The sequence below is a fragment of the Apostichopus japonicus genome, chromosome 6, assembly GCF_037975245.1.
Source record: "Apostichopus japonicus isolate 1M-3 chromosome 6, ASM3797524v1, whole genome shotgun sequence".
Taxonomy (NCBI): domain Eukaryota; kingdom Metazoa; phylum Echinodermata; class Holothuroidea; order Aspidochirotida; family Stichopodidae; genus Apostichopus; species Apostichopus japonicus.
The window spans coordinates 1,991,222-2,006,615 of record NC_092566.1 but is presented as its reverse complement, the minus strand read 5'-3'; the positions used below and the strand labels follow the sequence as shown (position 1 = coordinate 2,006,615).

At 37.1% G+C, this 15,394-nt stretch overlaps 1 protein-coding gene across 3 annotated transcripts in view; it reads left to right on the top strand.

Moving 5' to 3' along the window:
• The first annotated feature begins 2,013 nt into the window (after positions 1 to 2,013).
• The window catches only part of LOC139968634 (MAM and LDL-receptor class A domain-containing protein 1-like), a 47,096-nt gene continuing 33,715 nt past the window's right edge, over positions 2,014 to 15,394 (top strand). Inside the window, exons 1-10 of one of the 3 annotated variants that reach the window (XM_071972827.1) lie at positions 2,014 to 2,241; positions 3,619 to 3,690; positions 4,201 to 4,344; positions 4,536 to 4,792; positions 5,034 to 5,178; positions 6,610 to 6,753; positions 6,943 to 7,199; positions 7,442 to 7,586; positions 9,017 to 9,160; positions 9,351 to 9,607. In XM_071972827.1, coding sequence (XP_071828928.1) covers positions 2,193 to 2,241; positions 3,619 to 3,690; positions 4,201 to 4,344; positions 4,536 to 4,792; positions 5,034 to 5,178; positions 6,610 to 6,753; positions 6,943 to 7,199; positions 7,442 to 7,586; positions 9,017 to 9,160; positions 9,351 to 9,607 — 1,614 coding nt within the window. In that variant the 5' untranslated portion in view covers positions 2,014 to 2,192. The remainder of the gene's footprint in view (positions 2,242 to 3,618; positions 3,691 to 4,200; positions 4,345 to 4,535; positions 4,793 to 5,033; positions 5,179 to 6,609; positions 6,754 to 6,942; positions 7,200 to 7,441; positions 7,587 to 9,016; positions 9,161 to 9,350; positions 9,608 to 15,394) is intronic. The other 2 variants (XM_071972826.1, XM_071972828.1) reach the window with 2 other exon arrangements.

The window sequence follows — 15,394 nt, the reverse complement described above, 5'->3', positions numbered from 1 at the left end:
ACCCCATTTTCATAACTTCCTGCTGTTTGTTGAGCCGCAATATCAGCATGTAAGAAATTCATGTCAATGTTTAGTTGTTTTCCCCCATAAGATACTATTTTATGCTGGTGACTTAGTCAAATACTTTTGATATACGTAAACCAAAGGTGAAGTGGTTTCTCGCAAAACAATAAATACTCTCAGCTTGTTTACCTAAATATACAAAGACAGTAAAGTCTGACATGTTGGCTGTCTGATAATGAAAGAATAATGCATCAAATATGAAGTATGCTTCACACCATATATAAGTAAACTCCCAAGTTCAGCAGCCTAAAATAAAATATAAAAAAATCAAAATCTTTCTTGAACAAAGTGTACACAGTTAAACCACTCCGTTCTCTCGCTACAAAACGAAAACGAAATATTTCAGTACAGACACATTTTGTTATTACGAAAATGTTAGGAATATGAGGCTGTTTAAGGATAACTAGGTAATCCAGAAAAGGTTCAATAAATATCCCTGACTCAGTTACGCATGGTGAGACTGGACTGGACTCTTACAAATCATACACTTCGAAGACAGACTCACGTATATGAACACATCCTGTAGTCCACTGACAGACATTTCAGCGGCAGAGACAGCGGAGACGAGAAATACACCTTATTTAAAAGAATTTTCAAATAATGCTATTTTAATTTAACCTTCTAACAAGCAAACCTTTGGATTATTATAAGAGAACATAATGTGCTTATTACACTAGGTATTACAAATTAATGTAGGGATGCACCGGATATCCGTTCCGGCCGGACTATCCGGCCGGATAGTGAGCCGGTTCCGGTTGCGGCCGGATATTTTTCAAAATCCGGCCGGATCTTTTTCAAAATCTGGCTGGATCTTTTTCAAAATCTGGCCTGAATTATTCCTTAAAAAGGTGTTGGTATTAACTTAAATCAATGTAAACTATTTCCAAAAAATAATTAAAACATTCAAAGTAAGGAAAAATTAGGTTTAACTTGTTTAATTTAATTTTCTCAATGGTCTGACCAAATGGTCTGACCCACTGTTTCTAAAGATCAACCAAAATAATACTCCTTGTTTCATACTTCTACTTCTTATTAATGATTTTCTTTTGTGTAATGAAAAAATCCGGTTCCGGCCGGATTTTATCCGGCCGGATTTCATGTACTATCCGGCAAAATCCGGTTCCGGCCGGATCCAAAAATTTAGATCCGGTGCATCCCTAAATTAATGCATACGAGCTTCCACGTGAGAGGAAAATCAGAGCCAAACCCTGTAACAGGAATCTGCCCCGGAATAAAGAAGACAAAGTTGAGAAGGGCACATGCGGTCGGGTGAGGTGGCACGGGGGGGGGGGGGAGTAATGCGTTGGAGAGTTATCAAGATGATCCTTGAACTACCTCTTCTCTTCACACACACTCACAAATTATACTCACGCCCCCTCGTTAATGATTTTATCAGCTACTTGAATGCAACTCTTCATCGCCAAGGAAATATTCGTTAGTTTACAGTTGTTTAATTCATTCGCCGTTTTCCCATCATTTGCATATTCATGATCTTGTAGACCCGTATGTTGTATTCCTACTGTGTGATAAGCTCGGAACAAGAACTATAGGTGCTCTTTAATATCTTTTACTAGCATATAGTTTCAAGATTAATTTTTGATCTTCTTTACAGAACCATGATCCTTTCTGAAAGAAAATCACATAGGTTTCAATCCTGATAACGCGGATCACTTCATACTATAGAAAATTGGACGTGACATGACAAATCTCACATGAGACATCGTTCCTGTTCTTCCAAATATCGAAATCAGTTAACCTTTAAATCTTAAAATCAGGTAACGTTATCATAAACAAGCATAGATACAAAATGTATTGCCAACCCGATAGGATTGCCAAACATCGTCGACGAAGATAAAATAAACAAGGAACCATGATACTGTAACGCATTTCACAATAAAATCTAGTATTTTGGCAATAAAATAAGACAAGTATCCCTGTGACTTGTGACTATTATAAGTTGAACTTTACATACGGGAGTTTATCAATACATGTTTTTTGATAGTCATAGCCGTATCGTAAGTGTTACATTTAGCCTTGCTGTTTTTAAATGTTCATTGAAGCTTCCTCATGCAACAGTTACTGCCATCCTCTCTTCCTAAAAACAAACTAGAAGTTAATTCGGCTGAAAAATGCTTCTCCGCCTCCTTGTTGGTATACAGACCATTCTGAGTCTGCTAGGTGAGTTATGTTGATGTTTTCAAGCACAATCCATTTTTGGCACCTTTTGTATAACGCAACAATCTAGTCGTTTCGAGGTTACTTAAGTTTCTGATTCTCTAAACGGATTATTCAGTTGCTAAGTAAATCCTTTTTCTTATATTTCTGTGCATATCAATGTTTATTTGTAAACACACTCAAGGACAATGAACCAATTTCACGAGATGAAGAAACCAGTATTTTCTCACGATTATGAAGTCCTTTTTATTTGAAGTAACACCACAGACACGTATTCCGAAATCAAAACATATGAAACCTCAATTGCAAATCTGTAAATTTGTTGATTGAAACAACACGTACGATGCAAAAGATTAGCCAAACATCGTATATAATATATTGGGACATTATTCCATTACCAGAGAGAAATACATTTTTTTCAACTTGTTTAAATTTGCGATTTTAATCGTTGTCTCGTGGCTTAGATCGAAGTCGCATAACTTTTTCGATTTGTGAGTTGAATTGAACTTTCAATGCATGATAGTTAACCATCTGAAGGCCTTCCTGTTAGCAAACGTACTCCATAAAAGCTTCAGAGCTTGAAGAACTATAGGCCGTACTCGTACTAGAGTACACTTATCTGTGCTCGTAGTTTTTTATGATTACTCATAAACGTACTCGGAACAATGTGCTCGGGTTACTGTAAGAAAAAAAGTACTCATTACTGCGGTTTCCTCACACACTCATGATTTGTTCTGTTTCCCTTTTATTGCATCTGGTTGCTTTTCGTGACAGTATTTAATACCAAACAGAACTCCGCATCCCCCAGTTCTTATATTGGTTGTAGAATTATGTAAGCAATGTGATGTAAGTAAAAGCGAAGCAGTAGGTATCAATATGAACTTGCAGGATAAATCAATCCATCTTAGTTCAGCATATTTATTAACGCAGCATTTTCATGCAAATATAATTGTCGTCAGGAAAATATCAATTTAGTTGATTTTGTTGCATCCCACTTAAAGGATGACTTTATGATACCGTCCACGAAATATACAAACTTTAGTTATAGTTATCTTTCCATAGTAAGTGCGGTTTTCAAGATATTCTGCTTTTTGAGTATGCTAAAGTTTTTGGATCATGTCTCTTTTATATAGCTATAAGTTGTTTATGACGTCGGATCCTCAGTACAGGTCATAATGTTAATGTGAAGCCATGATATTTTAAATTATAACAAATGCATAAAAACCACACGAAAAACAAAACAAAAATGACAACAACAACAGGGCACCCTAGGATACATAATATTCAACACCAGTCGAACGTGAAAACTTTCTAGTGCATCGTAAACATGTCACGTGAGGCCTCTATAAAATGAAGACTTTGTATGTTGTTCTTTTTTAGATGGTCGGGCAACATTGGGAATCACTGCCGCTGCAACAACGCCATCGGAAGATCTTTCAACATTGTTCAACGGTATTTTTCTATTATGATATGTTAATTACATAACGTCATGTTGGCAGGTAACCAACCGTTAGGGTTATTAGTCATTTCTCTGGAGATAGCTAATCAACCACGAAATAAAAATTCCATTACATTTCTGTAACGACAAGCAGAACGTGATCATTTCACTGCATAAGCTACTATCCTCACACGGATGAAACATTAGATGGTTCCTCATGGGTGGATCCATGATTTGCGACTCTCTGATTGTATGGGTAGTCTAGGGTTTTTGCGAGTTAAGATGGTGTGATAGTGGGCATATTTAGGCAACGCATTAGGTCTACATGACAGGTTGTGATGAATGACTACTTTGAGGGAGGGGAGGGGTGTAGTTGGACATCCCACACACACAATGTTTCCACACCTGTTCCTTGACAAAGAATATGGAGGAAACTAAAATGATTTGAAGGTTCCAGCAATCTCAACGGAACGAGAATTAATTGAAATGTTTAAGGCTTTTCATTTTCTTTTTTATATTTTAAGAAAACGAAACTCTCTATTGTGATTTCGAAATGGATTTTTGCCTGTTCACCCAAGCAAATGATGACGATATGAAGTGGAAAAGGAACAGTGGCTCTACGGCCTCGTCTGGTACGGGACCTTCAGTGGATCATACGTTTGGAACATGTAAGTGATATCCATTCATGCCCAATGATTTCAGGGAACCGTTCATCTTTTTAGAAATAATCGACAGATCGTTTCTCATATCTATACCAATTGATCACGGTTTGTACAATATCGTTAAAAGTTTTCATAATTGTAACAATTTGGCTGATGGTGTAACCCCACAGATTTCATCTCCTCTCTTAAATTGACAGCCTTGGGTTGCTACGTTTACATGGAGGTCAGTGGTGGCATACCTGGAAATAACGCTCGCCTCCATAGTCCTTCGTTAGTAACACAAGGTACCTATTGTGTGAAGTTCTATTATCATATGTATGGGGCTACAGTAGGCTCTCTGCATGTGTTTTTCGAGACTTCCTCTCTAGGAAGCGCTTCATGGTCAGCATATGGCTCGCAAGGTGACCGATGGCATTTGGGACAAATAGAATTTGACGTATCTTCGACGACCCAGGTAAGGCAACAATTACGGGAATTTACCTTACTTCTTATCCTATCATTAGCATTAAAAACATTCATATTAACTTTTTAGCAATAATATGATATTGACACATCCATCCATTACATATGTATGTTAACATTGTGTTATTTTGACTCTAACGAAACATGATACACTCGTTGGAAATCTATTTCCTGTAGACTACTGGGTCTTTTTCTCAAATTTAACTTATCAGTGAACCGTTTTAATTTGTTAGGTTGTCTTTGAAGGTGTCCGTGGATCTAGTGATACAGGAGACATTGCACTGGACGATGTTTGGATAACATCGGGAAGCTGTACATTTGTACCGCCGCCATCTTACTATCGTACTACTACTGCTTTGTCAACGACATTGTTCACTGGTACTATTTTTTGTATGATCATAAGTTATTGATAACGAACAAAATATTTCATAAAACGATTTGAATGAAATGCCGATAGGTTTAATTCAGGTCATTGTAAAATCGACGAAACGCAAAGACAATTTGCACTGATGGATCTATATGGTCAAGTTGCATCTTATTGTATGATGCTTTTGTACATTTAGTGCTATCCTTTTGGAATAAGCTTTTTTTAACTTCGATAAACCCTTAAATACACCCTCTCGTAGAGTAACAATGAATTTCTTCAGGATGGTTTTGAAAGTTACCAAACAACCAGATTAGAAGACATATATCAATTTACACTCGTCTGATCGAGTCACGCGAATTAGGATATCCCATATTCTCATATTGGAACGGAAACAGCGGCCATCTCGAAGACGTTGGGTTGCAATTTCAACTTTGATATGAATGACAGGCAAGGTGAATGACAAGGAAAGTGTAATGAGTTCAGTTGTAAGATGTACTGCCTAACTCTATCAAGTGATGTGTCGCCTGTGTGCGAAAGTCGGGGATATGGACGTGTAACAGACTTCACACACATCAATTTTAGCAAAAAATATTAGCCAATACACTATATACTTTTAACGTTAATGGGGCTTGTAAATGTTGATGATTGGTGAAGATTTCGTTCAAGTGTCTAGGACTCTTTAAATTCTGATAACCCAGACGAGGGCAATTTGGAAAGAATACAATTGATTGTTACACTAATTGTCTTCCACCTTCTTTTAGTAAATATATAGTTTCATCCTCACATATTTCCCAAGCAATGCTCAGTAAGCAATTATTGGTGCTTCGTTGATATATAAAAGATACATAAACCGCTAGTGACAAAAATATCCCCAACAAGAATTCACAATAGATTATATATTTAAGTTAAATAGTCGATTCACATTTCCCAATCCAAATATGTGCTACCTCACCAACTTGTCTCAGCTCCGACCATCATCCACACGCTCACTTCGCTCTAATTCATCACTGATGTTACTCATCCCTAGAGTAAAAACACAGACTTACGGCTTGAGAACGTTCACATCCAGTGAACCGTGCCTGTGGAACTCACTTCCAGAACATATAAAAATACGCAATACAGTGAACAGTTTCAAATCAGCACTCAAAACGTATCTCTTCACCAAAGCATATATGTTATAATTGCTATTATTTTGTTAAGCGCTACGAGAATTAATTCATAGTTTGTTTGGCGCTGTATAAATATTATGTATTATTATTATTATTTGTACTCCGTCCGTTCCTTCCGAAACCATTATGCATGCCAACGAACATTTACTGCAATAGAAATCTACACTATTCAAATATTTGTGGAAACAAACACACACTTATAGGCTTATTACAACAAATGCAACGCAAAGTTGCTGATAGATAAATAATTTAACTGCTTTATTTTACTTCCAGTGGAGGAAACTTTCTATTGTGATTTCGAAACGGACTTTTGTCACTTTACTCAAGCAACTGATGACGATATTAACTGGACAAGGAACAGTGGCTCTACGGCCTCGTCTGGTACGGGACCTTCAGTGGATCATACGTTTGGAACATGTAAGTGATATCCATTCATGCCCAATGATTTCAGGAACAATTCATCTCTTCATAAGTTATCGACAGATCGTTTCTCATATCTATACCAATTGATCACAGCTTGTACATATCGTTAAAAGTTTTCATAAATTGGAATAATTTGGCTGATGGTGTAACCCCACATATTTCATCTCCTCTCTAAATTGACAGCCGTGGGTTGCTACGTTTACATGGAGGTCAGTGGTGGCATACCTGGATATCACGCTCGCCTTCATAGTCCGTCGTTAGTAACACACGGTACCTATTGTGTGAAATTCTATTATCATATGCATGGGGCTACTGTGGGCTCTCTGCATGTGTATTTCGAGACCTCCTCTCTAGGAAGCGCTTCATGGTCAGCATATGGCTCGCAAGGTGACCGGTGGCATTTGGCACAATTAGAATTTGATGTATCTTCGACGACCCAGGTAAGGCAACAATTACGGGAATTTACCTTACTTCTTTTCCTATCATTAGCATTTAAAACATTCATATTAACTTTGTCAGCAATAATATGATATTGACACATCCATCCATTACATATGTATGTTAACATTGTGTTATTTTGACTCTAACGAAACATGAAACACTCGTTGGAAATCTATTTCCTGTAGACTACCGGATCTTTTTCTCAAATTTAACTTATCAATGAATCGTTTTAATTTGTTAGGTTGTCTTTGAAGGTGTCCGTGGATCTAGTGATACAGGAGACATTGCACTGGACGATGTTTGGATAACATCGGGAAGCTGTACATTTGTACCGCCGCCATCTTACTATCGTACTACTACTGCTTTGTCAACGACATTGTTCACTGGTACTATTTTTTGTATGATCATAAGTTATTGATAACGAACAAAATATTTCATAAAACGTTTTGAATGAAATGCCGATAGGTTTAATTCAGGTCATTGTAGAATCGCCGAAACGCAAAGACAATTTGCACTGATAGATCGATATAGTAAATTTGCATCTTATTGTGTGCTGCTTTACATTTAGTGCTGTCCTTTACGAATACACTTTAGTCAACATCGATAAACTTTCAACACACCTCCCGCAGAGTAACGATGGTTGTTTTCAGGATGGTTTTGAAAGTTACCAAACAACCAGATGAGAAGTCATGAATCAATTCACACTCGTTTGATCGAGTCACGCGAATTTGGATATCCCATTTTCTCATATTGGAACGGAAACTGCGGCCATCTCGAAGACGTTGGGTTGCAATTTCCATTTTGATATGAATGACAGGCAAGGTGAATGACAAGGAAAGTGTAATGAGTTCAGTTGTAAGATGTACTGCCCAACTCTATCAAGTGATGTGTCGCCTGTGTGCGAAAGTCTGGGATATGGACGTGTAACAGACTTCACACACATCAACTTCCACAAAAAATATTAGCCAATACACTATATACATTAAAAGTTGATGGGACTTGTAAATGTTGATGATTGGTAAAGATTTCGTTCAAGTGGCTAGGACTCTTAAATTCTGATAACCCAGACGAGAGCAATTTGGAAAGAATACAATTGACCGTTACAATAATTGTCTTCCACCTTCTTTTAGTAATTATATAGTTTCATCCTCACATATTTCCCAAGCAATGCTCAGTAAGCAATTATTGGTGCTTCGTTGATATATAAAAGGTACATAAATCGCTAGTGACAAAAATATCCCCAACAAGAATTCACAATAGATTATATATTTAAGTTAAATAGTCGATTCACATTTCCCAATCCAAATATGTGCTACCTCACCAACTTGTCTCAGCTCCGACCATCATCCACACGCTCACTTCGCTCTAATTCATCACTGATGTTACTCATCCCTAGAGTAAAAACACAGACTTACGGCTTGAGAACGTTCACATCCAGTGCACCGTGCCTGTGGAACTCACTTCCAGAACATATAAAAATATGCAATACTGTGAACAGTTTCAAATCAGCACTCAAAACGTATCTCTTCACCAAAGCATATATGTTATAATTGCTATTACTTTGTTAAGCGCTACGAGAATTATTTCATAGCTTGTTTGGCGCTATATAAAATTATGTATTATTATTATTTTTATTTGTACTCCGTCCGTTCCTTCCGAAACCATTATGCATGCCAACGCAACCGTTACTGCAATAGAAATCTACACTATTCAAATATTTGTGGAAACAAACACACACTTATAGGCTTATAACAATAAGTGCAGCGCAAAGTTGCTGATAGATAAATAATTTAATTGCTTTTTTCTTTACTTCCAGTGGAGGAAACTTTCTATTGTGATTTCGAAGCGGACTTTTGTCACTTTACTCAAGCAAATGATGACGATATTAACTGGAAAAGGAACAGTGGCTCAACAACCTCGTCTGGTACGGGACCTTCAGTGGATCATACGTTTGGAACATGTAAGTGATATTCATTCATGCCCAATGATTTCAGGAAACCGTTCATCTCTTCATAAGTAATCGAGAGATCGTTTTCCATATCTATACCAATGATCACGGTTTGTACATATCGTTAAAAGTTTCATAAATTGTTATTTATTTGGCTGATGGTGTAACCCCACAGATTTCATCTCCTCTCTTAAATTGACAGCCGTGGGTTGCTACGTTTACATGGAGGTCAGTGGTGGCATACCTGGAAATCACGCTCGCCTCCAAAGTCCGTCGTTAGTAACACAAGGTACCTATTGTGTGAAATTCTATTATCATATGTATGGGGCTACAGTAGGCTCTCTGCATGTGTATTTCGAGACCTCCTCTCTAGGAAGCGCTTCATGGTCAGCATATGGCTCGCAGGGTGACCGGTGGCATTCGGGACAAATAGAATTTGACGTATCTTCGACGACCCAGGTAAGGCAACAATTACGGGAACTTATATTACTTCTTATCCTATCGTTAGCATTAAAAACATTCATATCAACTTTGTCAGCAATATATATGATATTGACACATCCATCCATTACATTACATTTATGTTAACATTGTGTTATTTTGACTATAACGAAACATGATACACTCATTGGAAATCTATTTCCTGTAGCCTTTCGGATCTTTATCTAAATTTTAACTTATCAATGAATCGTTTTAATTTGTTAGGTTGTCTTTGAAGGTGTCCGTGGATCTAGTGATACAGGAGACATTGCACTGGACGATGTTTGGATAACATCGGGAAGCTGCTTTGCATTTGTAACAGCGCCACCGGAAGGTTCGTCAGTGACACTGTTGAATAGTATACTTGTATTATGACCGACTTAATTGATGATTTGGTTGCAGATAACAGGACATTGAACATTTCAAGTACACTTAACATAGAGCTGCTGGTAAAATTAGATCGTTCGACAACATTTTTGAACGTTTCTTTTTGTACTATGATAAGTGATTGATTAAATCATATTTCATAAGTTTCAATCCCGAATTCCATTGCGTCAAGTCATATCAACCTTGAACCATAAAACATTTATTGAATGTTTGGTATCTAAACGGGCGTGTTATACATTTAGTTCCCTTTATTGTTTTTGGAATACCGTAAGCTTTAATAAAAATATCGATAGACTGGCAGTAACCGAGACAAGTAACGGCTCACACCCACCTGATCGAGTAACCCAATTTGAGACAACTCCCCCCCCCCCCCCTTATATTAAACGGTTTGATCTTCTTCATAAAATGTTGATGAACTGGATTATTTTCTCTATGTATATATTTTTTTTAATTGAGGCCAATTTGTGTCGGAATTGTCAGTGACAAATGAGCATTGGTGAACCATTCGTAAGTTACTGTTATTTGGTTAAATGGTATCAAGAATAAGATTAACCAACAAGATTTTTCTTCTACAGTGAATTGCACCTTAGATTGCGATTTTGAGATAGACTTCTGTGGTTATACTCAGGAAAATCGCACAGATAACTTTGACTGGAATAGGCACAATGGGGTGACCAATTCTCATTACACCGGGCCTTCTTACGATCACACATTCGGAAACTGTAAGTAACAGAAAGTATTCTATTGACTCAATAAACAGGTAACGGATCTCGTAACTAATACTACAATTGAATACACTGAATATCACATTAAAATTAGTGTTCAGGTGTTACAGATATTAACAAAAATACATTCTTAACAGATGATTTAGATGGAACCCTCCCCCCCCCCTTAATATGAATCTATCTCTGGACAGGAATATTTCAACCCCACTTCCCACCCCTCCCCCACCTCAGTCTATATACAGAGTAACATACACAAACAGCACATATATATTTACTACAGTAAACTTAATTGAGCAGCCATGCAATGTTTCTCTTTACTTGCTGCCAACGGATTGTGATTCAGACTGTACTCACGGTATGTCCGTGCAAGCATTTCTTTAAAGTAGTGCTCAATTTTCTGGAGCTAAGGTCCGCCGACCCGGGGAGGAGTCATACTGAGCAGAGGGAGTGTTTTTTATTAAGGGTTTTTAATTGCGGGATGGGTGCTTTCTTATATCAACATATAACTACACCAAGCGTTTGCTTTTCTTTGTAAAAGATGATCCAGCTTTTGGAAGACAAAAATGTTATATGCTGGGGTGGTCTCTCACTCTACCGTTAGAGAGAGAGAGATTGCCAGATGCTAGTCAAGTACTTAAGGGTACATATGTTGAAGCAGGATGTTACCACGGAGGGATCCCTTGTCTTACTGGCCAAATTAAACGAGTGACACTGATTCAGTGCTTTTGTTCGATAAGTATTAAGAGAAAAACATGTTTCACTCGTAAACATGTTAATGTCTGTCAATCTCCGTAATTTTGTCAACATTTTATTGCCTTTGAAAGCTAGAATTGATCCTACAACTCCTTGAGAGAAATTAATGTATATTAAACGGGTTTCCGTAATGCATTAACCGGTCGTATTGGCTTGCATAAAGAAAGGAGTCGTATAACACTATAGGTCTTATTGCATAATTTCTTACATTGTATATTTGTTACTGCATACTGTTGAGGATTGAGGTTGTGTCACAATTTTCAATTGAGGTTAGTACTGTAGAACAGAGCTGTGGCTATAACAACTTACTTGATGTAGTCTCTGGTAGTCAATGATACTGTTCTCACACAACAGTGTTGTACAAGGAACTTGCACACAGAATTCCAGGGCTTCTTATTGAGCTTGGTCGCTGGAGCATGCAGTCACCGTTGAGTGAGAGTGCATTCAATGCTGCTTGAGTAAGGGTTATTGAATGACATGTCAATGTCAATGTCACTACACATACATCGTTTTGTCGTATTCTCACTTGAACCTTACTATGCAAATAACAGAAATTAGCCAGGTAAATATGTATTTGTACAACTCCGTATTAACAATGAATCCTAACCACAGATTTGGGTCACTACGTTTACATCGAGGCCAGTTCTCCTGTCTTGCAAGGACAACAAGCACGCCTCCATAGCCCATCACTGGGAGCATACGGCTATGTCTGCATTGAGTTCTACTATCACATGTATGGTGATTCAATAGGCTCTTTGCATGTTTATGCCAGTACATCATCCCTCGGTAGTCCTATTTGGTCGATGTACGGCCAGCAAGGTGAAGAATGGAAACGAGCGCAGGTGGAGGAATTTGGTCACCCAACAACCAAGGTAAGTATGCAATACCATTCCTTATTGTGAACATGGCGGGTGGTTTGATATTGATCAGTTATATACGTGCAGTTCAAATGTGTTAAGAAACTATGGTATGGTCCTACGACGTTTTTTATGTTTTAAAAAATGTGATGTTATTAGGTACCAATATTAGACCGACACTCCGGGTACAATGGGGTGCAACCCAACGAAAATTGTTAGCAATTATGTCCAGAGTCAAAGCTCTCTTTCATTCGTTTCAAGCATCGATTCTGAGGGATGTACGTTTCAATGGAGGGTCGTGGGTTCTCCCCATGAAAAATTTTGGTCCGTGGGTGTACAGGTTTATGGACCAATTTATCAGAATATGTTTTAAGATTCGCATTTAAAAACGAAATGTTTCAATAATTAGAACTGGAAATTGTTGAAAGTTTTATATATTACACACAAAGGGAAGGTGATATTAATACCAAATTCCTTTGAAAATATAACTCAAATCAAGGTGCTACTATACAATATTACACGTCCAGAGATTTTTCATTAAATGAACACGTACTTAGCTATTAATTAAATATTTGTTAAACATTTCTTCATACATTTCGGCACTGTTTGAAACATAACTGCATTTTATGAACTCACAACGTCGCCTAAAAATCAAGCAGTGACGTCTCAACTGTTTTCTTTGTAGACGTTAATCTGTTACGTTATTTTCAGGTTGTGTTTGAAGGTGTTCGTGGAACTAATTACGATGGCGACATCGCGATAGATGATATCCGGGTGACATCCGGAAATTGTTTGAATGGAGGTAATCTACTCAACTGAAATGTCTAGTTATCGAATCATATCTCTTGATTCAATTATCATAAATATTCCGCTGTTTACGCCTACAATACGAAAATTCACTTTGAAATGTTTTCGCCAAAAATTATCTCACAGCATTCGCCAAATTAGCACACCGTTGGTAATATTACGAAAATACGTTTTCAAGGTAATAATGCTCTTTGCACAAGTTAAAGTTAGGAAAGTTTTTGGCTACTGTTGTGTATTTATAGCTGTCAGAATTTCTTTAAGCGAAAGAGGTTCTCAAAAGAAAACAATTGTGGGTGTTTCAGTTTCTATTGCGTGCGTGCTTGTTTACACTTAACGAGAGCCCGTCAATAAGGTTTGTCCCTTTAGAAAGAGCTGAAAAGGAAGGGGTGATGAGATTTTAAGATCACAAAAATGACTATCAAAACAAAAAACGGAGGGAAAGGGATTGTTTTCAACTTATCCGAAAACTTTATTAAAAACAAAGTACGTAATAGTATGTAATCCTTTATAAATGGAAATATGTACACTCTCATAAAATGACAGGTAAGCTGGGTAGCGATTCTGGCCTTCACTATTAGCCAGCCAAGAGAACAAGAGAACAATTGTGGGATCAGAATTCGCATATTGAAATGTCATTCTTCTTTCGCAGGTTTCTTTGATACGACAGAGGATGTTGATTTGAAGTTTGATGAAGAAAGTTCTTCGAGTAATCTTCTGAATACCCTCTTTGCAGTTTCCCTCGTAATACTAATCACTCTAGTGATTGTGGAACTGCTAGTTTGCCAGTTATTTCGAAGACCAAGGTTCATATTTAAGGAGAAACCATACGAATTGTCCTCAGTCTAGTGCAGTTACGTAAAGTCGATTTCAGATGGAAAAATTTTTTATTGATGGCATACTACTCGGACGTTCCTTGCAATGGCGTTAATTGTTAAGATCTCTTTGTAAAGTATAGTAGCAATTCTCAACAAAATTAATCATCGTTCAGTTTATATATTAAAAAAAGACAACTTCCTTGTAGTTAATGAGGAATTTATCATTGTTCTGTAAAATGACAAAATAATTGTTTATCAAATGTCATCAGTTTTAAAAATTTGCAGCAAAATGATTAATACTGACAGAGAAATTCTTCATTTTAACAATTTGTAGAAAAATGAGAAATTCACTTCACTTCTAATTAATCTCGTCGTTTTAACAGTTTGGGGCAAAATGGAAATTGCAGCCAAATTGTTTCCATACCTTACATATTATTTCTCTGTTTATTGATGCACGGGGTCTTATGGGTAAAATGATCACATAAATCCCTCTTAAACCCCCCTCCAACAACAAATGTTAAAAACTTTTTATTTACATAACATAGATTATGCAAAAGTGAATTCTTTGGCACATTAAGATTATAAATTAGATTTTTAAGTAGGTACAAACGCAAGGTTGAATCATTTTATTTTGATGTCTTACTCATGTTGTAATCACGTTATAATCTACTCATAATCTACGCCCAACCATGGTTTGTCTTTGCTTGAGCAAATTTTGCTGTCTGCAACTGTAGACTCCCTGATATATAGCTCTTGCGGGCTTTTTGGGTTGAGGACAGGATTTCGTTAACATTCCCATTTATGGTGGGTACCGGGAGAGAACGTTGAAAGAGATATATTTAAGACGTATGGAATTGAATAATATCATCTGATTATTAAACTTGTACGCTAATAGTTTGGCCCAGTTGAGAGAACATGCAGTCCGTTTAATTTAGTGGCGTTAGTTCAACACCAAAAATATGGCCGCTTCGCTGGCCTACGGACGTCAGACGGCGACAGTAAACTGGTAGTTACGCCACAGTCAGTACAGAAATCCTTTGATGCATTGAAATGGTGTCACAGTAGATTCAAGGATAATTGTAAGCATTCTTTTCCAAATCAACATATAAAATACAGAGTCATATAAAATATACAGTGAACTGAATTAAGTTATAGCTCACTTGCCATTTTTATCTATTGCAATATATATACTTTCACTTCATGTTGACATGATTGGCTCTACCGCCGGTGAGGATGTTTCTCTATAAAAAATAAATGTGATTTCCACTACACATTCTCGTAATATAACTATATTTCAAATGGTCAGACTAACGAATAAAACCAGGGAACGGATATGTGATAAATATAGGCACTTAAGTACTTTCATAAAAGCAGATTATTGTGAAAACATAGTTATCCCGTCCCGCTACCGCATGTGAGAGA